Source organism: Haliotis rufescens, unplaced genomic scaffold, assembly GCF_023055435.1.
Source record: "Haliotis rufescens isolate VD_foot unplaced genomic scaffold, xgHalRufe1.0.p SCAF_8, whole genome shotgun sequence".
Taxonomy (NCBI): domain Eukaryota; kingdom Metazoa; phylum Mollusca; class Gastropoda; order Lepetellida; family Haliotidae; genus Haliotis; species Haliotis rufescens.
The window spans coordinates 39,776,168-39,801,659 of record NW_025964372.1 but is presented as its reverse complement, the minus strand read 5'-3'; the positions used below and the strand labels follow the sequence as shown (position 1 = coordinate 39,801,659).

At 42.5% G+C, this 25,492-nt stretch overlaps 1 protein-coding gene across 1 annotated transcript; it reads right to left on the bottom strand.

The window, feature by feature from the left end:
* Positions 1 to 1,302: 1,302 nt before the first annotated feature.
* LOC124121125 lies at positions 1,303 to 15,605 on the bottom strand. Its single transcript, XM_048389813.1, has 13 exons — positions 15,582 to 15,605; positions 14,983 to 15,072; positions 14,527 to 14,662; positions 14,185 to 14,308; positions 12,636 to 12,729; positions 10,538 to 10,603; positions 9,955 to 10,103; positions 9,138 to 9,184; positions 7,376 to 7,490; positions 6,331 to 6,468; positions 5,543 to 5,681; positions 4,161 to 4,277; positions 1,303 to 1,326 (listed from the first exon to the last, which is right to left on the bottom strand). The coding sequence occupies exons 1-13, from the start codon at positions 15,603 to 15,605 to the stop codon at positions 1,303 to 1,305; spliced, it is 1,263 nt and encodes a 420-aa protein (XP_048245770.1).
* Positions 15,606 to 25,492: the final 9,887 nt, after the last annotated feature.

Here is a 25,492-nt window from a genome sequence, read left to right as displayed (position 1 = left end):
CTGACGATGCACTACGCGCCATTTGATCTTACGTATCTGTCGTTGCACTACGCACCATTTGATCTTGTGTATCTGACGTTGCACTACGCACGATGCTATCGTCTTATCTGCCCCTCAACTTATCAATTTAATTTATTACTATCTAACATATCTGCATTGGGGTGAAATGGGGTTTAATGTCGCGTTAAAGATTATTGCACTTATACAGCGACGTGCATGAACGTGTATGTGTGGCTGCTGGTATTAGTCCGGACAAATGCCGATTTTATAGTGCCAGCCTATATATTATTGTGACTCCGAGCCGACCAGTCCTAGGTTCATATCGAGCGCAAGGCAGGGTAACAACAAGTACCATCTTTCAACGTCTTTTGGTATGACGGCTCGAATCCCCGACCTTCCGCTCTCAGGGCAGATGCTCTACCACTAGACCACGGAGGCGCTCTCGTTGAACGTTTAATTGACAGTAGCACCGTACCGCTGCATCTAAAGTACCACTGCGTCTTAAGTACCACTGTGTCTAAAGTACCACTGTGTCTAACGTACCACTGTGTCTAACGTACCAACGTGTCTAACGCACCACCGTGTCTAACGTACCACTGCGTCTAACGTATCACTGTATCTAACGTACCACTGTGTCTAACGTACCACTGTATCTAACGTACCACTGTGTCTAACGCACCACTGTGTCTAACGTACCGCTGCATCTAACGTACCACTGCATCTAAAATACCACTGCATCTAACGAACCGCTGCATCTAACGTACCACTGCATCTAAAATACCACTGCGTCTAACGAACCGCTGCATCTAACGTACCACTGCATCTATCGTACCACTGCGTCTAACGTATCACTGTATCTAACGTACCACTGTGTCTAACGTACCACTGTATCTAACGTACCACTGTGTCTAACGCACCACTGTGTCTAACGTACCGCTGCATCTAACGTACCACTGCATCTAAAATACCACTGCATCTAACGAACCGCTGCATCTAACGTACCACTGCATCTAAAATACCACTGCGTCTAACGAACCGCTGCATCTAACGTACCACTGCATCTAAAATACCACTGCATCTATCGTACCACTGTCTCACGTACCACTGTGTCTAACGTACCACTCCATCTATCGTACCACTGCATCCTACGTATCGGCCGCTGAGTTACGTATTACTTTATCTATCTGCTGTTAAACTACGTACCTTGTTTTGCTGGGGCGTCGGTAGAAAGTACACACGACCCGGCGACGCACCACTGTAAACAACACCAAAACCATCAGGGGTAAATGTAAGCTCAGTTCTTCATCGGAACTGTATGTTTTGATCCTGTTGTGATAATTTTATGATGAGGCTCAAATGGACATACTTTAAATTTTTTTAAATGGCCATGGATAAAAATCCTCCCTGCCAAGTTTGAAAACAAAACCTTGAACAGTAGCTGAAGTAACCGTACTCCCTTTAAACAGTTTTGATACTGACTTGTAGCTAGACAGAGCTACGGATTGTTCCATGGCGTTTTCCGCTGTTTTCCAGTTATGTCACGACGTGTCAACTTAATGTGGGAGGAAAGCCCGAAGTGATGCAGATCTCAGACGCTTACCGCGTGAAAAACCCACGAGCACGGGCATGGAGCTGACAAACCTTTAAACATAATCGGGGAGATGTGGGTTTCAAACCCACGATCATGGCAAACCTAAGGGACATAACTCTGCAAAGCGACTTGCGGCGACGCAGACGACTGGACCACACGTGACCCCAACTCACGGCTTCTAGCTTATGGCGCATACTAAGGAGAACAACCAGTCTCGATCCGCCGAAAAAAGATTCCATGGGTCGTAAAGTTGCGATGAAACTTAATAAATGGATCATACATAGACACAAAAGTAAAGACAATGAAGTGATGGACCAGAAGCCAGCCAGTCTACCTTGAAACCAGACAATGAAGTGATGGACTGAAGCCAGCCCGCCTACCTTTAAACCAGACAATGAAATTATAGACCAGAAGCCAGTCAGCTTACCTTGAAACCAGACAATGAAGTATTAGACTAGAAGCCAGTCAGCCTACCTTGAAACTAGACACTGAAGTGATAGACCAGAAGCCAGCCCGCCTACCTTGAAGCTAGACAATGAAGTGATAGACTAGAAGCCAGCCCGCCTACCTTGAAACTAGACAATGAATTGATAGATCAGAAGCCAGCCCGCCTACCTTGAAACTAGACAATGAAGTGATAGACCAGAAGCCAGTCTGCCTACCTTGAAACCAGACAATGAAGTGATTGACCAGAAGCCAGCCCGCCTACCTTGAAACAAGACAATGAAGTGATAGACCAGAAGCCAGTCAGCTTACCTTGAAACCAGACAATGAAGTATTAGACTAGAAGCCAGTCAGCCTACCTTGAAACTAGACACTGAAGTGATAGACCAGAAGCCAGTCAGCCTACCTTGAAACTAGACAATGAAGTGATAGACCAGAAGCCAGCCCGCCTACCTTGAAACTAGACAATGAAGTGATAGACTAGAAGCCAGCCCGCCTACCTTGAAACTAGACAATGAATTGATAGATCAGAAGCCAGCCCGCCTACCTTGAAACTAGACAATGAAGTGATAGACCAGAAGCCAGTCTGCCTACCTTGAAACCAGACAATGAAGTGATTGACCAGAAGCCAGCCCGCCTACCTTGAAACAAGACAATGAAGTGATAGACCAGAAGCTAGCCAGCCTACCTTGAAACCAGACAATGAAGTGATGGACCAGAAGCCATCCCGCCTACCTTGAAACTAGACAATGAAGTGATAGACCAGAAGCTAGCCAGCCTACCTTGAAACCAGACAATGAAGTGATGGACCAGAAGCCAGCCCGCCTACCTTGAAACAAGACAATGAAGTGATAGACCGTAAGCCAGCCAGTCTACCTTGAAACAAGACAATGAAGTGATGGACCAGAGGCCCGCCTTCCTTGAAACCAGACAATGAAGTGATGGACCAGAAGCCAGCCCGCCTACCTTGAAACTAGACAATGAATTGATAGATCAGAAGCCAGCCCGCCTACCTTGAAACTAGACAACGAAGTGATAGACCAGAAGCCAGTCTGCCTACCTTGAAACCAGACAATGAAGTGATTGACCAGAAGCCAGCCCGCCTACCTTGAAACAAGACAATGAAGTGATAGACCAGAAGCCAGTCTGCCTACCTTGAAACTAGACAATGAAGTGATGGACCAGAAGCCAGCCCGCCTACCTTGAAACAAGACAATGAAGTGATGGACCAGAAGCTAGCCAGCCTACCTTGAAACCAGACAATGAAGTGATGGACCAGAAGCCAGCCCGCCTACCTTGAAACAAGACAATGAAGTGATAGACCGTAAGCCAGCCAGTCTACCTTGAAACCAGACAATGAAGTGATGGACCAGAGGCCCGCCTTCCTTGAAACCAGACAATGAAGTGATGGACCAGAAGCCAGCCCGCCTACCTTGAAACAAGACAATGAAGTGATAGACCGTAAGCCAGCCAGTCTACCTTGAAACCAGACAATGAAGTGATGGACCAGAGGACCGCCTTCCTTGAAACCAGACAATGAAGTGATGGACCAGAAGCCAGCCCGCCTACCTTGAAACTAGACAATGAAGTGATGGACCAGAAGCCAGCCCGCCTACCTTGAAACTAGACAATGAAGTGATGGACCAGAAGCCAGCCCGCCTACCTTGAAACCAGACACTGAAGTGATAGACCAGAAGCTAGCCCGCCTACCTTGAAACCAGACAATGAAGTGATAGACCAGAAGCCAGCCCACCTTGAAACCAGACAATGATGTGATGGACCAGAAGCCAGCCCGCCTACCTTGAAACCAGACAATGAAGTGATGGACCAGAAGCCAGCCCACCTTGAAACCAGACAATGAAGTGATGGACCAGAAGCCAGCCCGCCTACCTTGAAACCAGACAATGAAGTGATGGACCAGAAGCCAGCCCGCCTACCTTGAAACCAGACAATGAAGTGATGGACCAGAAGCCAGCCCGCCTACCTTGAAACTAGACAATGAAGTGATAGATCAGAAGCCAGCCCGCCTACCTTGAAACTAGACAATGAAGTGATGGACCAGAAGCCAGCCCGCCTACCTTGAAACCAGACAATGAAGTGATAGACTAGAAGCCAGCCCGCCTACCTTCCTGTTGCCGCACGGTGTCCCGTCCCTGGCTCGGTGGTGGGAGCAGCGTCTAGTCCGAGGGTTGTAGCACGGCATCCTCCTGCACACGTTTTCTGAGCCCCCTATGTCGATATGCTGGGGGAAGAGAAGAGGATCAGGAAAGCGACCATTTAATAGACGTCGGCAGGGGCTTGGATATACTACTCAAAACATTTTAAAAAACCATCCACAGTTGTAAGGCTTTGTGCTGTAATACCGCACAGTCATGATGGATTAACTATAATCATATGGGTGTTCTTCTTTTGTGGGTAGTATGTTTTTAAGCGACAAATTTGTTTTCTTTCCTGTCACTGGGGCGGTCGGGAACATGGGTACAATGTGGGAAGCTCATTTCTGGTGTCCCCTACTGTGATATTGCTGGATTATTGCTAAGAGCGGTGTAAAACCATACTCACTCCTGTCACTGCTTCAAAGAATATAAGATTTCTTCAATGAAAGGGGAATGGCAAGGGACGAATTATCATAAAGACTTAGTACGGCCTATTGGATAGTCAAGTTTGTGTGAGTGAGTGAGTGAGTGTGTGTTATGTATATCGCCGCTTTGAACAGTATTTTAGCTATAAAAGGGCGTGTCAGTTTGGTCTCGGATCAAATCCGGAAGTAATAGAGGCCTTGGCCGTTCACGGGGATGTTGCTGACAAACCATGAAACAAATTCAGGGCGAATTAATACGCCTGAGACAGTTTAGCCATCCATGGCCCTATTCGTGAGACAACTAATCACCATAGACCTGATGACTATCCTGTTTTCTTTCTTACACTTCGGACTTGAATTAAAAACGTTATTCCTTTTTTAAAATTAACTATGAGCAAGTCTGTGACCCAGGATGATATTTAAGCACATCTGTGTTGACGTTCCTTCAGCTTGGGTGAAGACTTGCTCCAGCTTGGGTGAAGACTTGCTCATGTTCAAATATTATAAACTTCCTTGTATACTGATCACGATAAATACATTCTAGTCTCATCTATGCTATAGTGTTGTTATATAACAAGGGAGGGACCATGAAGTATTTTTAATATATCATACACATTTAACGAATTTACCTCAATACAAAAACATATTCATAACCGCTACGCTTATGATTTCCTAAGGTTCTGCACAATTCGGAATTAATGCAGACGTCGTGGGCCAAAAATTTCCAAACACCCCCATCCAGTGTACAATAACATGTTTTAGTAAAGAAAATTAATATCCATTGTTTTATGGAACATTATAATCCTTTTCAACATAATCCAGTCCTTTCCCAGAATGGTGACTAATCTGCCCCCGGGGATACGCTACTCTGGAGTCATCATGGGTTGCAGGGGGCGTATCTTGACGTGGACTCGTTGTGTACTCACACAGAAGAAGGAGCTCGGGGAGTATATCATCTGACACTGTCTGTGGACATCGTGGGTCTGCCCAGGCGCGGCGGGGAGGAGGAAGGACGCTGGTCCAGGGTGGATGGTCTCGTACAAGCAGGACAGGGTCTTGCCGTCGCTTTAAAGAACAAGTATGACAGGGCACTGTAGCTCACCTGGGTGGGTACTCCTCGATTTAAAATGTTAACTGCCACTTAACAAAAGTTGCTGTAAGCATTGCTATTCAATATTTTCTGCTTAAATAATGTGGACAAAAGTATTAAGAAATATGAAACAGATTATTATATTTTCAAAATGTTTCTAAATCTGCGTGAATGAATGTACTGTTATGTCTTAGAATAGCATTTAGAAGGGACACACGTAAGGAAGAGAATTTATGGATGTCAACGAATTTTGGGGGCACGGGTGGCCCAGTCGTCTAAGGCAGAGATGCGTCCCTATGATTGTGGGTTCGAATCCCGGTTTGCCCCAATTATGTTTCTAGGTTTGTCAGCACCATACTCGTGCTCGTGGGTTTCACCGAAGTGGTAAACGTCTGAGACCTGCATCACTTGGGGATTCCCTCCCACATTAGGCTGACACGCCGTGATATAACTGGAATAATGTTAAAAGCGGCTTTAAACCCAACTCACTCACTCAAACGAATTTTGGTACTTGGGTCCTGAACCGGAATCCCACATGATATCTCAAGTGCTGAAGTATGAGCCAGTCCCACATCATGACCGGACCTTCAGAGGGAGAGGCCATAAGGATGTGGTGTCACTTACCCCCGGGCCTCCAGTAGGGCCACGTGTTTCTGGAAGGACCTGACTGAACATTCAGAGAAAATGTATTGGTTGTTCTGTGTCACATGAGCCTCTGCAGCGTGTGTCCCTGACATGATGTAGTTCTCTGATGCCGAGCAGCTGTTTGAAATGCCATCATGTTGTGCTCCAAGGCTAGACGGGTAATAAAACATAGCTTGTTCAATCCAGGGTAATAAAACATAGGTTGTTTATTCCAGGGTAATAAAACATAGGATGTATATTCCAGGGTAATAAAACAAAGAATGTTTATTCCAGGGTAATAAAACAAAGGATGTTTATTCCAGGGTAATAAAACATAGGATGTTTATTCCAGGGTAATAAAACATAGGTTGTTTATTCCAGGGTAATAAAGCATAGGATGTTTATTCCAGGGTAATATAACATAGGTTGTTTATTCCTGGGTAATAAAGCATAGGTTGTTTATTCCAGGGTAATAAAGCATAGGATGTTTATTCCAGGGTAATATAACATAGGTTGTTTATTCCAGGGTAATAAAGCATAGGTTGTTTATTCCAGGGTAATATAACATAGGTTGTTTATTCCAGGGTAATAAAGCAAAGGTTGTTTATTCCAGGGTAATATAACATAGGTTGTTTATTCCAGGGTAATAAAGCATAGGTTGTTTATTCCAGGGTAATATAACATAGGTTGTTTATTCCAGGGTAATAAAACATAGGATACAGATCAGTTAGCGTGACTCATTCTGCTTATGAAAACAAAACGCTCGTGCAAGAGATTTCAGATCTTAACCAACGAAATGCAACTAGTCACACATTAATTAATTAGTTCATGTAAATCAAGTTCCTTTGACAAGAGATTAATCATAAGCGAAGGGTGGATACCATGGATTTTAAGAAAAGAATTGAAGAAAAACGTAGGCACCATCAGCATGTCAAAACTACAATCAACGAAGTTGTTGATTTACGTAGTTCAAACGAGCTAGAGTGTCAATGGGTGAGGGCCTCGCCCCCCTTTCAGATGCCATACAAGTCTACTGGTATTTTACCTGTGTCCAAGTTCATGTGCAGCAGCAATGACGTCATCGACAAGACGGTCTTGGTACCTGGTCAGCGATATGCTGTAGCCATAGGGATGACACATCCTGCCGTTATAAGAGATGCCTAGGGGTGGTACAGAGTGATTGTTACATTACCATCCAAGAGCACGATGTCATAGTGAATGAGCTGGGTTGAGGCCGGTTTGAACAGTATTTCAATAATAACCAATCAGTTAGTTGCTAAAATGTTAAATGTTCATATATTTTTTTCAGTTTCAGCATTGTGGAATGCAGTGAAACCTCTTTGATCCGGACGCCACTGCCCCGTTCTGATTGGCCTGATGAAACATCATGTGTGCGCCAGGCAATAAATACATTTATGCAAATGGCGGGAGCCACCGGTAGGGCAGGATATGCTTATCCTCATCTTCTGTGGACAATGGAGTTAACTGATTTAAACGTCGACCTGAAGAAACTGGACTGGAAGGCCAGCCCTTTTCGCGAACACCTGGTGTCATCACTGATTTTCAGTCCATTCATATCATTGTCACAGTTGCTTTACCCTTCAAGCCAAATGGAGTATATTTCGGCGGATAATCAAGACTGGTTAATCTTTTGCATTGACATTTAATATTTACATAGCAATGTAACCTTTTTTGTTACACGGGGTATAGAAATTAACCACAAGAGGATCTGTACCTTCATGTTGGCTATAAACCTACAGACCATTTTCTTTCATTTTTTTACAGTAAATTCATTATGTCCCTTTATTTATGTGTAGACGTTCCTAATTATAATTGGTCGGAAGAGTAACAGGGTTCAAATTACCGGGTCAAAATATTCAAGGCCTCTGTAGACTTTCAAAAAGTATTCTGGAAGACATGCGAAGGGTATTTCAAATTGGTGACAAAAATTATGTCTGATGCAATTCCCTTTTTGAACCTGGACCATATATTCCCGTGTTTGTTTCCAGGTGAACAATGGACTTGCCTTTGCATGTGTTTGTGACGTGACGCCGGTGGGGCAGGATACGCCCACCGTACTGCGGACACCTGGTACAATCACTATCTGATAATAATTCATGCTTATGACATAGACGGAATCGCACAATGGACTCTTATGATCATGGAAATGGTTTTGACGCTTGTATTCACAAGTTGTACCCTTGTAAGGATTAGAACCCGGACCTTGGTCGTGACGAGCGAACACTCTCCCCATGGCACAGTGTGTTGTTTACAGATATTTTTGTGATTCTGGAAAGGGTTTTGTCGTTTTTATTCACACAGGAGACAAACATCATGTGTTTTCTGATTTTCGGGTTTTATTGTGTATTCATTGTCCGGCATTTGGATTCGTCGTCATAATAACACCTACCAATCTGTCAACATATACTGTTTAGCAACATTGTTAAATACAACAATTATCAGTAATTTCTCACGTCATATGCTTCCGTGACACCTGAACCCGCCTGGATAGCAGAATGTGGAGAAAGTTTTTTCTGATAAATATTTATCAAACGTAATATGTAATTAATGGAGCATCCATTAAACCAAGCCGAACGGTATTTGGGTGTCATATTTGGGATTGAGAAAAAATACTAGTATCACGAAAAACGTATCCATACGAAGTGAATTTAACGATTTTAACGCAGTGAATTTAACGATTTTAACGCAGTGAATTTAACGATTTTAACGCGGTGAATTTAACGACTGTAACCAATCAATCAGATTGTAGCTCACAGTCCCATAACAAAACTAGCGTCCTTGCTTACCCAGTACGTCCGTGTATATGCCCTCCTGGGTCGTAAACAGGGCACTTCTAGAAAGAAAAAAACAAAACATGTGGTAACTATACCATAATTATGTACAGAAAATAATATTAATTCGAAATAAAACTGTCGCAACCGTAAGTAGTCATGATAACGTTTTGGATGTGTTTATGTTAAAGGCTTGACAACAAGTTACACCACAAAGTTTGTTTGTTTCTTTGTTGTTTAACGCCGCACTCAGCAATATGACGGCGGTCTGTAGGTAATCGAGTCTAGACCAGACAATCCAGGGATTGACATCATGAGCATCGATCTACGCAATTGGGATACAATGAGACGCATCAACCAATGCAGCGAGCCTGACCTCCCATTAACGTTAGTCGCCGCTTACGACATGCATTGTGGTTTCTTACGACAAGCAAGGGTTGCTGAAGACCTATACTACCCCGGATGATCACAGGTGTACACCACAAAGAATAACTCAAAGCTTTCAACTCACGTTTCACGTATGACAAATCGTGTTAATTTGCAAAAGGTTACGATAACAGTAAGGGAAAAATCAAAATATTGAAAAACAGACTCCATGACCTTTATGGGCCACCGTAGTATACATATACTTCTCAAAAGAAACAAACGACAACCGATTCTTTCATATCACTATAGTTAATCAGTCATGACATGGTCCTTAGTCTCTTTTGATTAGTGTAATAAAAGTGTCAGTGTATAGTCATCTTCAAAGTGAATTATATCTCCCATAAACTGATTCCGCTGAACGATGTGACAATCTTTGTGGGATATGTTTGAAACACAATAAACTCACTCAGTAAACACAATGACGTGGTCATTAGGGGGGAACCCGGGTGTTCTGCTGACCAATGTCCACGCGCTGTCCAGCAGCCATCTGCCCTCGACCTCTGTCCGTGTCTGTGGGTCCGGCACCTCCCGCGACCTGTCCCCTGGGCCCGCCGTCTATCAAGAAAAGTGAGTGAATGAGGAGGATTTAACGCCGATTTTAACAACATCGCGGCGGGGGACTTCACACATAGTTCACATCGAGCCCGGCCCGCTTAGTAAGTTCGCTTGTCCATGGATGAAACGTGTCGATGGTGTAATAGTGTTGGTTGTTGGTTGGTTGGTTGTTTAACGCCGCACTCAGCAATATTCCAGCTATATGACGGCGGTCTGTAAATAATCGAGTCTGGACCAGACAATCCAGTGATTAACATCAACCAAGTAAGCGAGCCTGACCACCCGATCCCGTTAGTCGCCTTTTACGACAAGCATAGTCGCCTCTTGCGGCAAGCATGGGTTGCTGAAGACCTATTCTACCCCGGATCTTCACGGGTCGGTGTAATAGTGAGATGTACTAATTACTGACAATGGCTGACGCCTCCACGTGTTACCTCGATGACGAAACCAGCAAGGTGGGCGTGGAATCGGGGAGACGCCATCTTGAAACGGAGGTCAACCTGTGACAATACGAAGGAAAGTCAAGCAAACACTAACTGATCGGTCAAATTATTTATGCATTCAAACATTGCTGCTCCACTTCTGCCATATTATAGTTGTCTGATAAATTCTAATAAATTCTAAATATTCAAGATCTAAATACAGTAATAATATTTCTGAATAGCTTCAATATTTGTGTGTGTTCATGGAGGTATAAACACGGCCTAGTGTGGACACCGGTTTATTCCTTTATAACTTCATAAAGTCTATTCTCATAAACCGGTGACATCGTTCAGCTCAACGCAACACAAGCCCCGCCTTTTCTAATTTCAGCGATTCAGGAAACAAATGTCCGTTATTTCGCAACATTTGTGTTAAAATAAAATGGCCTAGTTAGCAAATTAAATCCCACGGAATCACTTGCAATTTATTTATTGAGTTGGAGTAGTAGTAGTAGTAGTAGTAGTAGTAGCAATAGTAGCAGCAGCAGTAGTAGTAGAAGTAGTAGTAGTAGTAGTAGTACCAGTAGTTGCAGTAGTAGTAGTAGTAGTTGCAGTAGTAGTAGTAGCAGCAGTTGCTGTAGTAGTAGCAGCTGCAGTAGTAGCAGTTACAGTAGCAGTATTAGTAGTTATGGTAGTAGTAGTTGCAGTAGTTGTAGCAGTTGCAGAAGTAGTAGTTGCAGTAGAAGTAGTAGTTGTTGCAGTAGTAGTAGTAACAGTTGCAGTAGTAGTAGTTTTAGTAGTTTTAGTAGTAGTAGTAGTAGTAGTAGCAATAGTAGCAGTAGTAGTAGTAGTAGTACCAGTAGTTGCAGTTGCAGTAGCAGTATTAGTAGTTATGGTAGAAGTAGTTGCAGTTATAGTAGTAGTAGTTGCAGTAGTAGTAGTAGCAGCAGTTGATGTAGTAGTAGCAGCTGCAGTAGTAGCAGTTACAGTAGCAGTATTAGTAGTTATGGTAGTAGTAGTTGCAGTAGTTGTAGCAGTTGCAGAAGTAGTAGTTGCAGTAGGAGTAGTAGTTGTTGCAGTAATAGTAGTAACAGTTGCAGTAGTAGAAGTTTTAGTAGTTGCAGTAGTAGTAGTAGTAGTAGTAATAGTAGCAGTAGTAGTAGTAGAACCAGTAGTTGCAGTAGTAGTAGTAGTTGCAGTAGTAGTAGTAGCAGCAGTTGCTGTAGTAGTAGCAGCTGCAGTAGTAGCAGTTACAGTAGCAGTATTAGTAGTTATGGTAGTAGTAGTTGCAGTAGTTGTAGCAGTTGCAGAAGTAGTAGTTGCAGTAGAAGTAGTAGTTGTTGCAGTAGTAGTAGTAACAGTTGCAGTAGTAGTAGTTTTAGTAGTTTTAGTAGTAGTAGTAGTAGTAATAGTAGCAGTAGTAGTAGTAGTACCAGTAGCTGCAGTAGTAGTAGTAGTTGCAGTAGTAGTAGTAGCAGCAGTTGCTGTAGTAGTAGCAGCTGCAGTAGTAGCAGTTACAGTAGCAGTATTAGTAGTTATGGTAGTAGTAGTTGCAGTAGTTGTAGCAGTTGCAGAAGTAGTAGTTGCAGTAGAAGTAATAGTTGTTGCAGTAGTAGTAGTAACAGTTGCAGTAGTAGTAGTTTTAGTAGTTTTAGTAGTAGTAGTAGTAGTAGCAATAGTAGCAGTAGTAGTAGTAGTAGTACCAGTAGTTGCAGTTGCAGTAGCAGTATTAGTAGTTATGGTAGAAGTAGTTGCAGTTATAGTAGTAGTAGTTGCAGTAGTAGTAGTAGCAGCAGTTGATGTAGTAGTAGCAGCTGCAGTAGTAGCAGTTACAGTAGCAGTATTAGTAGTTATGGTAGTAGTAGTTGCAGTAGTTGTAGCAGTTGCAGAAGTAGTAGTTGCAGTAGGAGTAGTAGTTGTTGCAGTAATAGTAGTAACAGTTGCAGTAGTAGAAGTTTTAGTAGTTGCAGTAGTAGTAGTAGTAGTAGTAATAGTAGCAGTAGTAGTAGTAGTAGTACCAGGAGTTGCAGTTGCAGTAGCAGTATTAGTAGTTATGGTAGAAGTAGTTGCAGTTATAGTAGTAGTAGTAGTAGTAGTAGATCTTGCTTACAGCGTTCATCAGATGACCGAAATGACGTCGGATGTTCTCAATGGTATCCAATCTTTTCTTCTCAGGCGTTGAACGTGTAGACTTGTTGTACCATCTACAAAACAAATAACAGGTTCCCGACGTACATTTTTGTGACGATATCAGAGGTTTATTTATCCAAATTGATTGTGTATTTTGTTATGAAATACAGTATTTATCAAAAAATATATAATGGATATCTAAATTTCACTTTATGTCGGAACTACTTTCAAATTATCTCACTTTAGTTTTCAAAAGAAGATCGTGATCATTAGGAACATACAAAGTAATTAGAACATTGAACCGTTTCTTGTCAAATAACATGTGAGGTCTTTGAAAGGCATTTAGAAGTGATACACACAAGGAAGAGAATATATGGATGTCAACTTCTTTGTTAGGAGGAACACAACGTTTCGGAGTATATACACTTACTCCTTCATCAGGTGAATGAATGCCATGAGGCAGAGAGCATATATATGTACATGTAAGGACAACAAAATTAATAAGATCACAAAAGGTGGAAAATAACAAAGGGTAGAAACCTATCATCTGTTGGCTTCCCTTGTTAGTTTCTACCCTATGTTTTTTCCCACCTTTTATTATCCTTACATGTATATATATATGATCTCTGCCTCATGGCATTCATTCACCTCATGAAGGAGTAAGTATATACTCCGAAACATTGTGTTCGCGTAATAAAAACGTTGACATCCATATATTCTCTTCCTTAAATAACATGTGAATCTCATCTCATGGACTGCTGTGCCACTCACGAATATATATATAGTCAGGTTACTCGATAACATAAACATATCCTTTAAACTTGCTATCACTAGGGTTTAAGATCAGCTTCGTTACACTCGCTCTTTCGTTATATCAGACGTCGTTATATTGATATTAGATTGTCCAAGAAACCGTGATAAGAGTAAGGTTCGGGTATATTAAACGCTTTTCGGTATCTTTCTCCAAAGGCGGCGTAACAGCGTCCTAATGGCTACGGCGTTAATTCAAATCTTACTCAGCATTAAAACCTCACTATGACGACGGCGCAAAAATCTCATCATGATAGCGGCGTGAAAATAACTATGCAAACAGTGTAATAACTTCACCATGAAAACTCACTATGACAACAGAGTAAAGAAATAACTTTGACAAGGGCATAAAATCCTCACTGTGGCAACGACTCGAGTGGTGAGTGAGTGAGTTGGGTTTAACGCCGCTTTTAACAGTATTCCAGATATATAACGGCGTGTCAGCCTAATGTGGGGGGAAAGCCTGAAGTGATGCAGGTCTCAGCCGTTTACCACTTCAGTGAAACCCACGAGCGCGGGTATGGTGCTGACAAACCTAGAAACATAATCGGGGCGAACCGGTATTCGAACCCACAATCATAGGTTTCTGGCGTGCCCAAGGGACGCAACTCTGCACAGCGGATCGCGGTGCCTTAGACGACTGGTAATATTCGTCATAGTTGATCCTCAATACAACACCCAGTTAAACAATTTGCAACACAAAAATCATAACCCCTTACCGCTGATACACGGTGTGGTCAACAAAGACCACGATGTCAAGGTGGACGTCCGGCGCGGCCCCGGGGGTGGCAGCATCAGGTTGGGGGCACGGGGGGTTTGCTGGAGGGATGTCTGTAACATGATCTGAAACAAGTGGGCGACTGGACGAGTCACATAGCTGAAATGATACTGAGTGCGGCGACCATAAACAAACAGCTTGTAAAAAATCTTTGGTTGGTTAGTTGGTTGGTTGTTTAACGCCGCACTCAGCAATATTCCATCCATATGACGGCGGTCTGAAAATAATCGTGTCTGGGCCAGACAAACCAGTGGTTGATATTATGAACAACGTCCAAACTTACCTAGAACAGCATAGTCGAGCCAGAAACGGTCGATGACATTGTGCAAATCTTCAGTCGTTCTCGTTTCGTCACGCGTGAATCTCGTGCTTGGTTCCAATGTGTACATACGTCCGTCCGGCATTGAAATGAGGCCTCTCTGTGATAAGATAAACAATGAATATGTAACTAGTGCACTGTCGGAAATAGAAATAAATTCATAACATACACTGAGCTATTTAACTGTTACAGTGATACAATATTTCCGTGAGCAGTCAATCTCACAGTGTAGACTGTCTACTGAATGGGGGCGTAGATTGTACTCACTCACTCACTCACTCACTCACTCACTCACTGGCTCTTCAAGAATAAGGAATATAATACATCCTGATCGAAAGTGAACAATCATTGAATAGCACATGATATAATGAGCTGCTCGCAGTGAGCTGATATGAGTTGTACAACGAAGAATAACGTTACCAGCGACAGCGTTGAGTTGCCATCTTCATTGTTCGTGCACGTCACTTCCACCGTCGCCATGTGCTCCCTGTCCTGGTATTCGGCGCGATTCTGCACGTGAAGATGAGCTGATATAAGCAACTCAAGTGGAATTTGGAACATAATCATGTTTGGTTCACGCTTTTTTCAAATACATAGATTACATGATAATCATAGATAAGATGTGTTATTATATTTTGTTAATTGGTGAAGTTTAACGACGCACTATCTTCCGGCTGGTCTGCCTATAAATAATCTGGTCCCAACAAACAATAGATTGACATTGACATTGACGCCCACGCCGTCTATACTCGATCATTATATCTCCATTCATTATCATGATTATGCGGAAGTGACGTCACGATTTCACATCCCGTAAGGCTAGCCTAGCTCAGGAAAGCTGTACCTGTTCCGCTTGAACTCAACAACCAATCAAAATTCGTCATAAATCTATATTCATGAGAGCAGCCTCAAGCGAACCCTCCATACATTTCAAATAAAGGATTTACTAGGAATCAGAATGAACTTCTAGCTCAAAATGTCGTGTTCTTAACACCACCGATGGAGCATGATACGCTTACCTTTCCACGAACACCTTGTGTCATCATTATTTGATAGTAATTCATAAACACATGTCGGAATCGTACAATGGATGATTATGATTATGGTGATGGTTTTGTCGCTTGTATTCGCAAATTGCAGCCTTGTAAGGATTATGGTAAGGTGAGTGAGTGAGTGAGTTGGGTTTAACGCCGCTTTTAACAGTATTCCAGTTATATCACGGCGTGTCAGCTTAATGTGGGAGGAAAGCCCGAAGTGATGCAGGTCTCAGACGTTTACCACTTCGGTGAAACCCACGAGCACGGGTATGGTGCTGACAAACCTAGAAACATAATCGGGGCGAACTGGGATTCGAACCCACAATCATAGGTTTCTGGCGTGCCCTAGGGATGCAACTCTGCACAGCGAATCGCGGCGCCTTAGACAACTGGGCCACCCATGCCCCCCGATTATGGTAAGGATTTTCTCGCATTTAATTAAGTTTATGTATTAAGACAGGGCGACGGAAGTCTTTATGCTACCGCCTCCGTGGTCTTGTGGTAGAGCGTCCGCCCGGAGAGTGGAAGGTCTGGGGTTCGATCCCGGCCGCGTCATACAAAAAGACGTTAAAATATTGTACTTGTTGTTACCCTGTCTGGCGCTCGGCATTAAGGGGCTAAAACAAGGACTGGTCGGCTCGGAGTCAGTATACTGTGTCTGAGTGGGGTATTCATGTTAAAACTGCGGCATGGTATCTCAGTGAGCTAGCACTATAAATCGGCATCAGTCCGGACTAGTACAAGCAGCCACACACACACATACACGTGCATGCACGTCGCTATATAAGTGCAATAATCTTGGACACGACGTTAAACCCCATTTCACCTCACCTTTATGCTACCATGAGTTCCAGTTGTATTTGAGGTGGTACATAATAACACGAGTGGGTACTTGTGACATCGCTTCTTCCATACAAAAGTCCTCTAACCAATACCGTGCTATGTGGTTGGACGGCTATGTGTAGTGTCGTGACATCTGAACTGGACTCAAAACGAACCGTTGGTATTGAATGGGCCCAGGGTATTTATCAAACTGGAATGAACATATTCCCTGGCTAATCGAGGATGAAAGCCATCGGGTGCCTTATTCAACATCGTTCACTGTGGAACTATTCTGAGGGGCCGACCGACAGATTTTACCCGATAAAATACATCGTTAACTAAACACGATGGATGTATTTGAAAAATAATGTGTTGTGGGGCGAAAACCAACCTTGTTTGACACCTGCTTACTGAGAAACATTGTATGTCCAGATTTCCAGATGTCCTGTATGCCCAAAACGCAATCCGTCTCGAAACTCCAAGCCCTTCATATTTCCCACCCCTTACCCTCACCAACAACACCCCCAGAATAGTTAATGTCGGTCTCTAACATGGTTTCGACACGGCATCCACCCGGGTCTTAATGTTAAGGAGGTATAGGGGTTGCTCAGTGGTAAAAGCGTTCGCTCGTCACGCCGATGACCCAGGTTCGATTCCACACATGGGTACAAAGTGTGAAGCCCATTTCTGGTGTCCCCCAGCCGTGATGTTGCTGGAATATTGCTAAAATGGGTGTAAAACCATACTCATTCGCTGACTCACTCACTCACTCAATGCTAAAAGAAGCCCACCATTGGGCATTTCATGGAAGAATTAACACTAAGTAAGTTGTACGAGGCGTCTAAACCGTGAATCGGTTGGACACAATGTCTGCCGAGGATTCGTAGTGATTGGATAAGGGAGGACCAGTGACTACGAACCCTCAGATCGGGTCTGATGCATTGTATCGCATCGTTGCCCGACGTCATTGTTTAAATAGCTTGTACAATAATGCCGAGTGCGGCGTAAAACAACATACATTTTAGCGTCAGGCGCATGTGGTATACGTACGTGGCTATACTGGAGTCTATGCTTCAGTAACACCGCTTCTCTGTTTAGCAGAAATATGGCCGCGTTGGGGTCCACGTCTGGGTTCTTCTCAAGGTGGAGAACCAGGGACTGATTTGATGACGTCACTTCCACGTAGAGGGTGTTTGGGAGGTAGCAGTTTACTTTATCGGGGGCAAGGTCTTGACTGAAGTCTGTGTGTTCGATAAAAGAACACGATGTGAATAAATCATTTATCAGAATTTCTAAGCACAATATTTTTGCTTTAAAGGGGAGTAAGCTCCAGTTTCCAGACTCTTCACATATCGTCATGTATAAAACATTGTCTTAGTTTAAACCTACAGTAAACTACGGTTATAACGAACTCAATGGGGCCACTTATTTTAGTTCGTTATAACCGTAGTTCGTTATAAGCATATATACAACATAACTACAGCAAATAGTCGGACAAAAAAGTAAGTTCGTTATATCCGTCAGTTCGTTATAAGCGTGTTCGTTATAAAAGTAGTTTACTGTATTGTATTCATATGTATTGGACTGGGCACAATGTATCACTTGTTAACTCCGCTTTTCCAATAGATGAACAAAATATTCTTATTTACAATAAAAACATTAATTAACAACAAAGAAAGAAGAGAAAAACTATTTTTTTCACACGCAGACCTTTTTCATTTCTCAAAGATGTTTTCATTGACATATCATGTGCTGTATCGAGTTATGCTCTTGCGTTGACATTTTATATCATTGACATTAAATGAGCACGAAGTCAATATTAACATAACATGTATCTTTCGCAATTAGCAATGTTTGTGCATCAATTAGTTTCTGGCTAATTTTCAAAAGTAACGTTGGCAGTCTGAGTACAAGTAGAATTGTAGGATCTGGGTAGTAATTATCCGCCAGATTGACTAAATAGGACAAATAGTACTTTGCACATAAACAATGTCATGTTTTAAACGACTGGAATCAAATATCATTTGATTCGATCCAGCCCTAGACAAACCAAGCGATGCTCCAAATATATGCAAGAAACGTATAAGTATGACGTACCTGGAAACGCGTGCGATAGTAAAATAACAGTTAATACAACAATACAATTCACTGTCGCTGTCATCATGGCTTATCACTCAGCACAGCAGCGAGGGGGGTCCAAATACAGATTGCCAATGCTCTCTGAGCTCGGCGCGGTTACCGTTATAAATGTACCGTTATCATTTTAATGTTCTCCTTGTGCTTGTGGTAATAATGCACCTACCCCTATTTCTGTAATAAATGATATAACCGCATCCTTTCATATCTTTAAGTACGTGTTGCCCCTTTCGACGAGAGGACAGATTAAGTGTTGTCATAACATTTATATAGCATCTATCCCGTGTGAATATGGAAGCGTGAGAGAATCAGAAATATTCCAGCTATGAAATCGTAGCTTTGTGCTGCTCCGCAATTACCATGAGGCACCTACAGCTTGCACTCAACGTTGTACCCCAACAGCGCTTGTGCAAAATCAGCGTTACGAAGGAGTGAATAGTAGCTATGTATTAGTGACCACTAGATGTCGGAGGTGACGTGAGGTGAAATGGGGTTCAACATTGCGTTCAAGATTATTGCACTTATATAGCGACGTGCAGGCACGTGTGTGTATGTGCGGCTGCTTGTACTGGTCCGGGCTAATGCCGATTTTATAGTGCTAACCTCTGGAATACAGTTTATATGAATTCCGCAGTTTATACATGTATGCATGCATTCCCTGACGGTATAGGTGAAGTTGAGGTGAAATGGGTTTTACCGTCGCGCCCAAGATCATTGCACTTATAAAGCGACGTGCTTGTACGTGTGTGTGTGTCTGCTTGTACTAGTCCGGACTGATGCTGATTTTATAGTGCTAGCCCCCTGAGATACAGTTTATATGAATTCCGCAGTTTCTACATGCGGGTCGACTCCGAGCCGACCAGTCCTTGTTTTAGCCCTTTATTGCCGAGCGACAGGCAGGGTAACAACAAGTACCGTCTTTTAACGTCTTTTGGTATGACGCGACCGGGGATCGAACCTTGGATCTTCCCCTCTCCGGGCGGACGCTCTACCACTAGACCACGGAGGCGGTCCTCTAGTTGTCTGATAGGAAACAAGGAACAGTACACACATCTAAGATTGCAGATAGCACTGCTCTTGCGACGTGGATTGGCTGTATCCTTCTCTTCATAGGGGTCTATGTTAAACCAGTGTAGCAAGTACAACATAAAGCTTATTCCGAACGAAATTTCACTACTCTTTGCCATACGATGTTAAAGGAGGACTCGGCTATTGTAAGTTGGCAGCCTCGTCCAATGACGTTCAAACACTCCGTGCCTTGCCTGTTCCTCGCCTGTTTATGCCTGTTCCTCGCCTGTTTATGCCTGTTTATGCCTGTTCCTCGCCTGTTTATGCCTGTTCCTCGCCTGTTTATGCCTGTTCCTCGCCTGTTAACTTTATAGTAAATATCACTCAAACAATTAATTATTCCATAATTACACAGAGGCAATATCTTAGCTTCACACACAACACTAGTCACAATGTCACACTGTAACAGTACGTCTTTCACTTGTGTTTATTATCACGGTCGTCGCTTCATTGGCATCTTCATAGAGGCCAGTTGTTGTATCCTAAATGGGAGAAACGATATGTCAAAAGACTTTTTTTATATAAGAGAGGTAGTTTTTTGTAGTCTAGAGGATAGAGCGTCTGCCCGGAGAGAGGAAAGTTGGTGGTTCGATCCTCAGGCTGCGTTAAACCAAAGGACGTTATTAGATGGTACCTTGTCTGGACTTCGGCATTAAGGGGATGAAAGCAAACACACACTGGTTGCCTCTGAGTCAATATACTGTGTAGGATGGGGTATCCAGGGGTTAAACGTGATATCTCATGACATGTAGCATGATATCTCAGTGGCCTAGCACCATAAAACCGGCACTTTTCCGGACAAGATCTCCTCGCGAACAACTGGTATCATCACTATTAGATAAACACAAACTTATAACAGTCGCAATTTTATGAATATGGAAAATATTATGTCGCTAAAAAATTCTATATGTTATGATTATGAAAATGTTTTGTTGCTTTTATCTGAACATACTACTGCACTTTTTAATTAAGAAGTGACCTTCACTTTGGGTGAGTTCATTGGAGTATGAACCTTCGTAGCTTGCGACGACGTTCATACAATGTTTGGCCCTCACTCTTTTTAACTTTTTATCACAACTTGTTACCTCACAGTATGTATGCCTAGATCCCAACGTTATTTAGTACGTGTGACTTCATGCTTATACTGACTGCCATACAACAACCAGCTATATCGCGGAATAAAATAGTTCTTCAAAAAGAGAGTTGACATGAGCGTATGTGTGCACAACTTGCTCTTCAGAAACATCTGTCACAACAAATGTATTCTAATAATATCACCATTAGATGAGAAAGGTCTATTAAGAACTACCTCAGTAAGTCAGTCACTATGACAACGCGTCGTAATACATTTACATCAAGTACAAGACGTCAAAATGGCCGACACGATAAATTTGACGGGAGAGCTTTCGGAAGTTGTTAATGAACCTGTGGCGGTTACATGTTTTAGTCATCATTGATCAACTGACCGATTATTGAAAGGTGATTAAAGGTGTGTCAAACAGACACTAAGGTAAATTCATAGATAGCTGTCACTGTAAGCCTAGACACGGATCGAATCGATACCACGATATTTTGGAAGTGCATTTCTTTGTTTTGTTCATTAGGATGGGTCGTAGCGAGGATATTCGTGAACGATCATGCTGTCAAACTCTCTGACGTTTATCAATGTATGCTGAAACGCTGAGTCCAGGATTAAAGGGTCTAAATGTTCAGAATGAACGGTTATGTATGTTTTCGTGCTAGGGAATTCCCAGGGGTTTCCTCAGGAATATGGAAGTAGTCCGTCAGTGTTTACGTCATTTCAAGAACACGGTCTCGTGAAAAACGTATGAATGTCAAATTGTGTCGTTCTTTCATTTATGAACGTCAATTTCGCGACCATGTGACCGACCTAACGTCCAATTGAAAAGCCGTATATCGTGTAAACTTCAAATTCAAAAATTATATAACTTTGTTAAGAAGTGATTTCTAAATTGAAACTGAAAGGTTAAGCCAGAAATAGGTACGCACAGAACCAAAATCATGAAATCAGTGATTGACCACACAAAATCAATGAATAATCACAAAATTATATTCAATCACACAGTTTTAGGTTTATCAAAAAAGTGGCAGCACCAATGGGTAATTGTCCTTTAATGGTAGTGCACGCGCGAATGTTCAGAATATTGTCACTGTTGATCCACATGAAACAGGTCTATCTCAGTTCTCGAATCCAGAATATTGTTGTAAGCTGGCAGGATTTCCATGCTTCCAAACAGGAATCGAATCGCCCTCTTGTCCCTCTTACATAGGTCCAGTCAGACTTTTAGAACCCGCCCAAACAGAAACGTCGAGAACGATAAAACCTGCCCTGTTGATGTACACACCAAGGGCAGACAACTCTCGTTCGCGCACATGACAATTCTTGAAAGTTCCACTCCGTGCTGAATGCTGTTCACATCTGGCCACGATTGCACTTGGTATTTTTTACTCATAGTTCATTCATTTGCTGCCTTGGACAATAAATACAAACAAATTTACAGATTCTACCGCCGCTAAAATTACTTACGCACAACAACCGGTGTGAAACTAACGATAGTGTTATTAATGTTGATAGGTCATATAATAATGGGAGTAGTAGGCCATATATTTCTACGGCAATGTCACGTACAGATTACCAGAGATCACCAACTCTGTAAACACACAAAGGAATCTAATCTTTCTGCTTGACTTTCGTTATAGTATTTTTGTAACTTTCAGGCTAAAGGTTGCTTGTTTCTCGCTAATACTCCTTATCCCCACACAATTTATAGTCACAGCCTAAATTTGAAAGCATTTCTTCCGAGAAGGTTCTCAGTATCCCATGTTTATCCAGTAAGCGACTTAGGGTGGTCGGATGGTTACAGTTTGTGACTTGGTTGATTGTGTTATATCAAAGTAAGCGACTTAGAGTGGTTGGATGGTTACAGTGTGTGGCTAGATTGATTGTGTTATATCAAAGTAAGCGACTTAGTGTGGTCGGATGGTTACAGTGTGTGACTTGGTTGATTGTGTTGTATCGAAGTAAGCGATTTTGAGTGGTCGGATGGTTACAGTTTGTGACTTGGTTGATTGTTGTTTATCGCAGTTAGTGACTTAGTGTGGTCGAATGGTTACAGTGTGTGACTTGGTTGATTGTGTTATATCGAAGTTAGTGACTTAGTGTGGTCGGATGGTTACACTTTGTGACTTGGTTGATTGTGTTATATCGAAGTTAGTGACTTAGTGTGGTCGAATGGTTACAGTGTGTGACTTGGTTGATTGTGTTATATCGAAGTAAGCGACTTAGTGTGGTCGGATGGTAACAGTGTGTAACTTGGTTGTTTGTGTTGTATCGAAGTAAGCGACTTCGGGTGGTCGGATGGTTACAGTTTGTAACTTGGTTGTTTGTGTTGTATCGAAGTAAGCGACTTAGGGTGGTTGGATGGTTACAGTGTGTAACTTGGTTGATTGTGTTATATCGAAGAAAGCGACTTAGGGTGGACGGATGGTTACAGTGTGTGACTTGGTTGATTGTGTTATATCGAAGTAAGCGACTTAGGGTGGTTGGATGGTTACAGTGTGTGACTTGGTTGATTGTGTTATATCGAAGTAAGCGACTTAGGGTGGTCGGATGGTAACAGTGTGTAACTTGGTTGTTTGTGTTGTATCGAAGTAAGCGACTTAGGGTGGTCGGATGGTAACAGTGTGTGACTTGGTTGATTGTGTTATATCGAAGAAAGCGACTTAGGGTGGACGGATGGTTACAGTGTGTGACTTGGTTGATTGTGTTATATCGAAGTAAGCGACTTAGGGTGGTTGGATGGTTACAGTGTGTGACTTGGTTGATTGTGTTATATCGAAGTAAGCGACTTAGGGTGGTCGGATGGTAACAGTGTGTAACTTGGTTGTTTGTGTTGTATCGAAGTAAGCGACTTAGGGTGGTCGGATGGTAACAGTGTGTGACTTGGTTGATTGTGTTATATCGAAGTAAGCGACTTAGTGTGGTTGGATGGTAACAGTGTGTAACTTGGTTGATTGTGTTGTATCGAAGTAAGCGACTTTGGGTGGTCGGATGGTAACAGTGTGTGACTTGGTTGATTGTGTTATATCGAAGTAAGCGACTTAGTTTGGTTGGATGGTTACAGTGTGTAACGTGGTTGTTTGTGTTGTATCGAAGTAAGCAACTTAGGGTGGTTGGATGGTTACAGTGTGTGACTTGGTTCATTGTGTTATATCGAAGTAAGCGACTTAGTGTGGTCGGATGGTAACAGTGTGTAACTTGGTTGTTTGTGTTGTATCGAAGTAAGCGACTTCGGGTGGTTGGATGGTTACAGTGTGTAACTTGGTTGATTGTGTTATATCGAAGTAAGCGACTTAGTGTGGTCGGATGGTAACAGTGTGTAACTTGGTTGTTTGTGTTGTATCGAAGTAAGCGACGTCAGGTGGTTGGATGGTTACAGTGTGTAACTTGGTTGATTGTGTTATAGCTAAGTAAGCGACTTAGTGTGGTTGGATGGTAACAGTGTGTAACTTGGTAATATGTGTTGTATCGAAGTAAGCGACTTAGGGTGATTGGATGGTAACAGTGTGTAACTTGGTTGTTTGTGTTATAGCTAAGTAAGCGACTTAGTGTGGTCGGATGGTTACAGTTTGTGACTTGGTTGATTGTGTTATAGCTAAGTAAGCGACTTAGTGTGGTCGAATGGTTACAGTGTGTGACTTGGTTGATTGTGTTATATCGAAGTAAGCGACTTAGTGTGGTCGGATGGTTACAGTTTGTGACTTGGTTGATTGTGTTATTTCGAAGTAAGCGACTTAGGGTGGTCGGATGGTTACAGTTTGTGACTTGGTTGATTGTGTTATAGCTAAGTAAGCGACTTAGTGTGGTCGGATGGTTACAGTGTGTGACTTGGTTGATTGTGTTATATCGAAGTAAGCGACTTAGTGTGGTCGGATGGTTACAGTGTGTGACTTGGTTGATTGTGTTATTTCGAAGTAAGCGACTTAGGGTGGTCGGATTGTTACAGTTTGTGACTTGGTTGATTGTGTTATATCGAAGTAAGCGACTTAGTGTGGTCGGATGGTTACAGTGTGTAACTTGGTTGATTGTGTTATAGCTAAGTAAGCGACTTAGTGTGGTTGGATGGTAACAGTGTGTAACTTGGTTATTTGTGTTGTATCGAAGTAAGCGACTTAGGGTGATTGGATGGTAACAGTGTGTAACTTGGTTGTTTGTGTTATAGCTAAGTAAGCGACTTAGTGTGGTCGGATGGTTACAGTTTGTGACTTGGTTGATTGTGTTATAGCTAAGTAAGCGACTTAGTGTGGTCGAATGGTTACAGTGTGTGACTTGGTTGATTGTGTTATATCGAAGTAAGCGACTTAGTGTGGTCGGATGGTTACAGTTTGTGACTTGGTTGATTGTGTTATTTCGAAGTAAGCGACTTAGGGTGGTCGGATGGTTACAGTTTGTGACTTGGTTGATTGTGTTATAGCTAAGTAAGCGACTTAGTGTGGTCGGATGGTAACAGTGTGTGACTTGGTTGATTGTGTTATATCGAAGTAAGCGACTTAGTGTGGTCGGATGGTTACAGTGTGTGACTTGGTTGATTGTGTTATTTCGAAGTAAGCGACTTAGGGTGGTCGGATTGTTACAGTGTGTGACTTGGTTGATTGTGTTATATCGAAGTAAGCGACTTAGTGTGGTCGGATGGTTACAGTGTGTGACTTGGTTGATTGTGTTCAATCCTCAATATGCCAGAATATGTCTATATATCAAATGAATTTTAGCAGGTGGTACAGGATAATTAGTTCTCATGTCAAAATCAAAGCAACGAATGATTTCTGAACTTTTTGAATGTACATAA

Coding starts and splice junctions, on each gene's coding strand:
- LOC124121125 (XM_048389813.1), bottom strand. CDS start 15,605: ATGACACAAGGTGTTCGTGGAAAG. Junction 14,663..14,982: donor GCAACTCAACGCTGTCGCTG/GTAACGTTATTC, acceptor ATCTTATCACAG/AGAGGCCTCATTTCAATGCC. Junction 12,730..14,184: donor GACCACACCGTGTATCAGCG/GTAAGGGGTTAT, acceptor TTTGTTTTGTAG/ATGGTACAACAAGTCTACAC.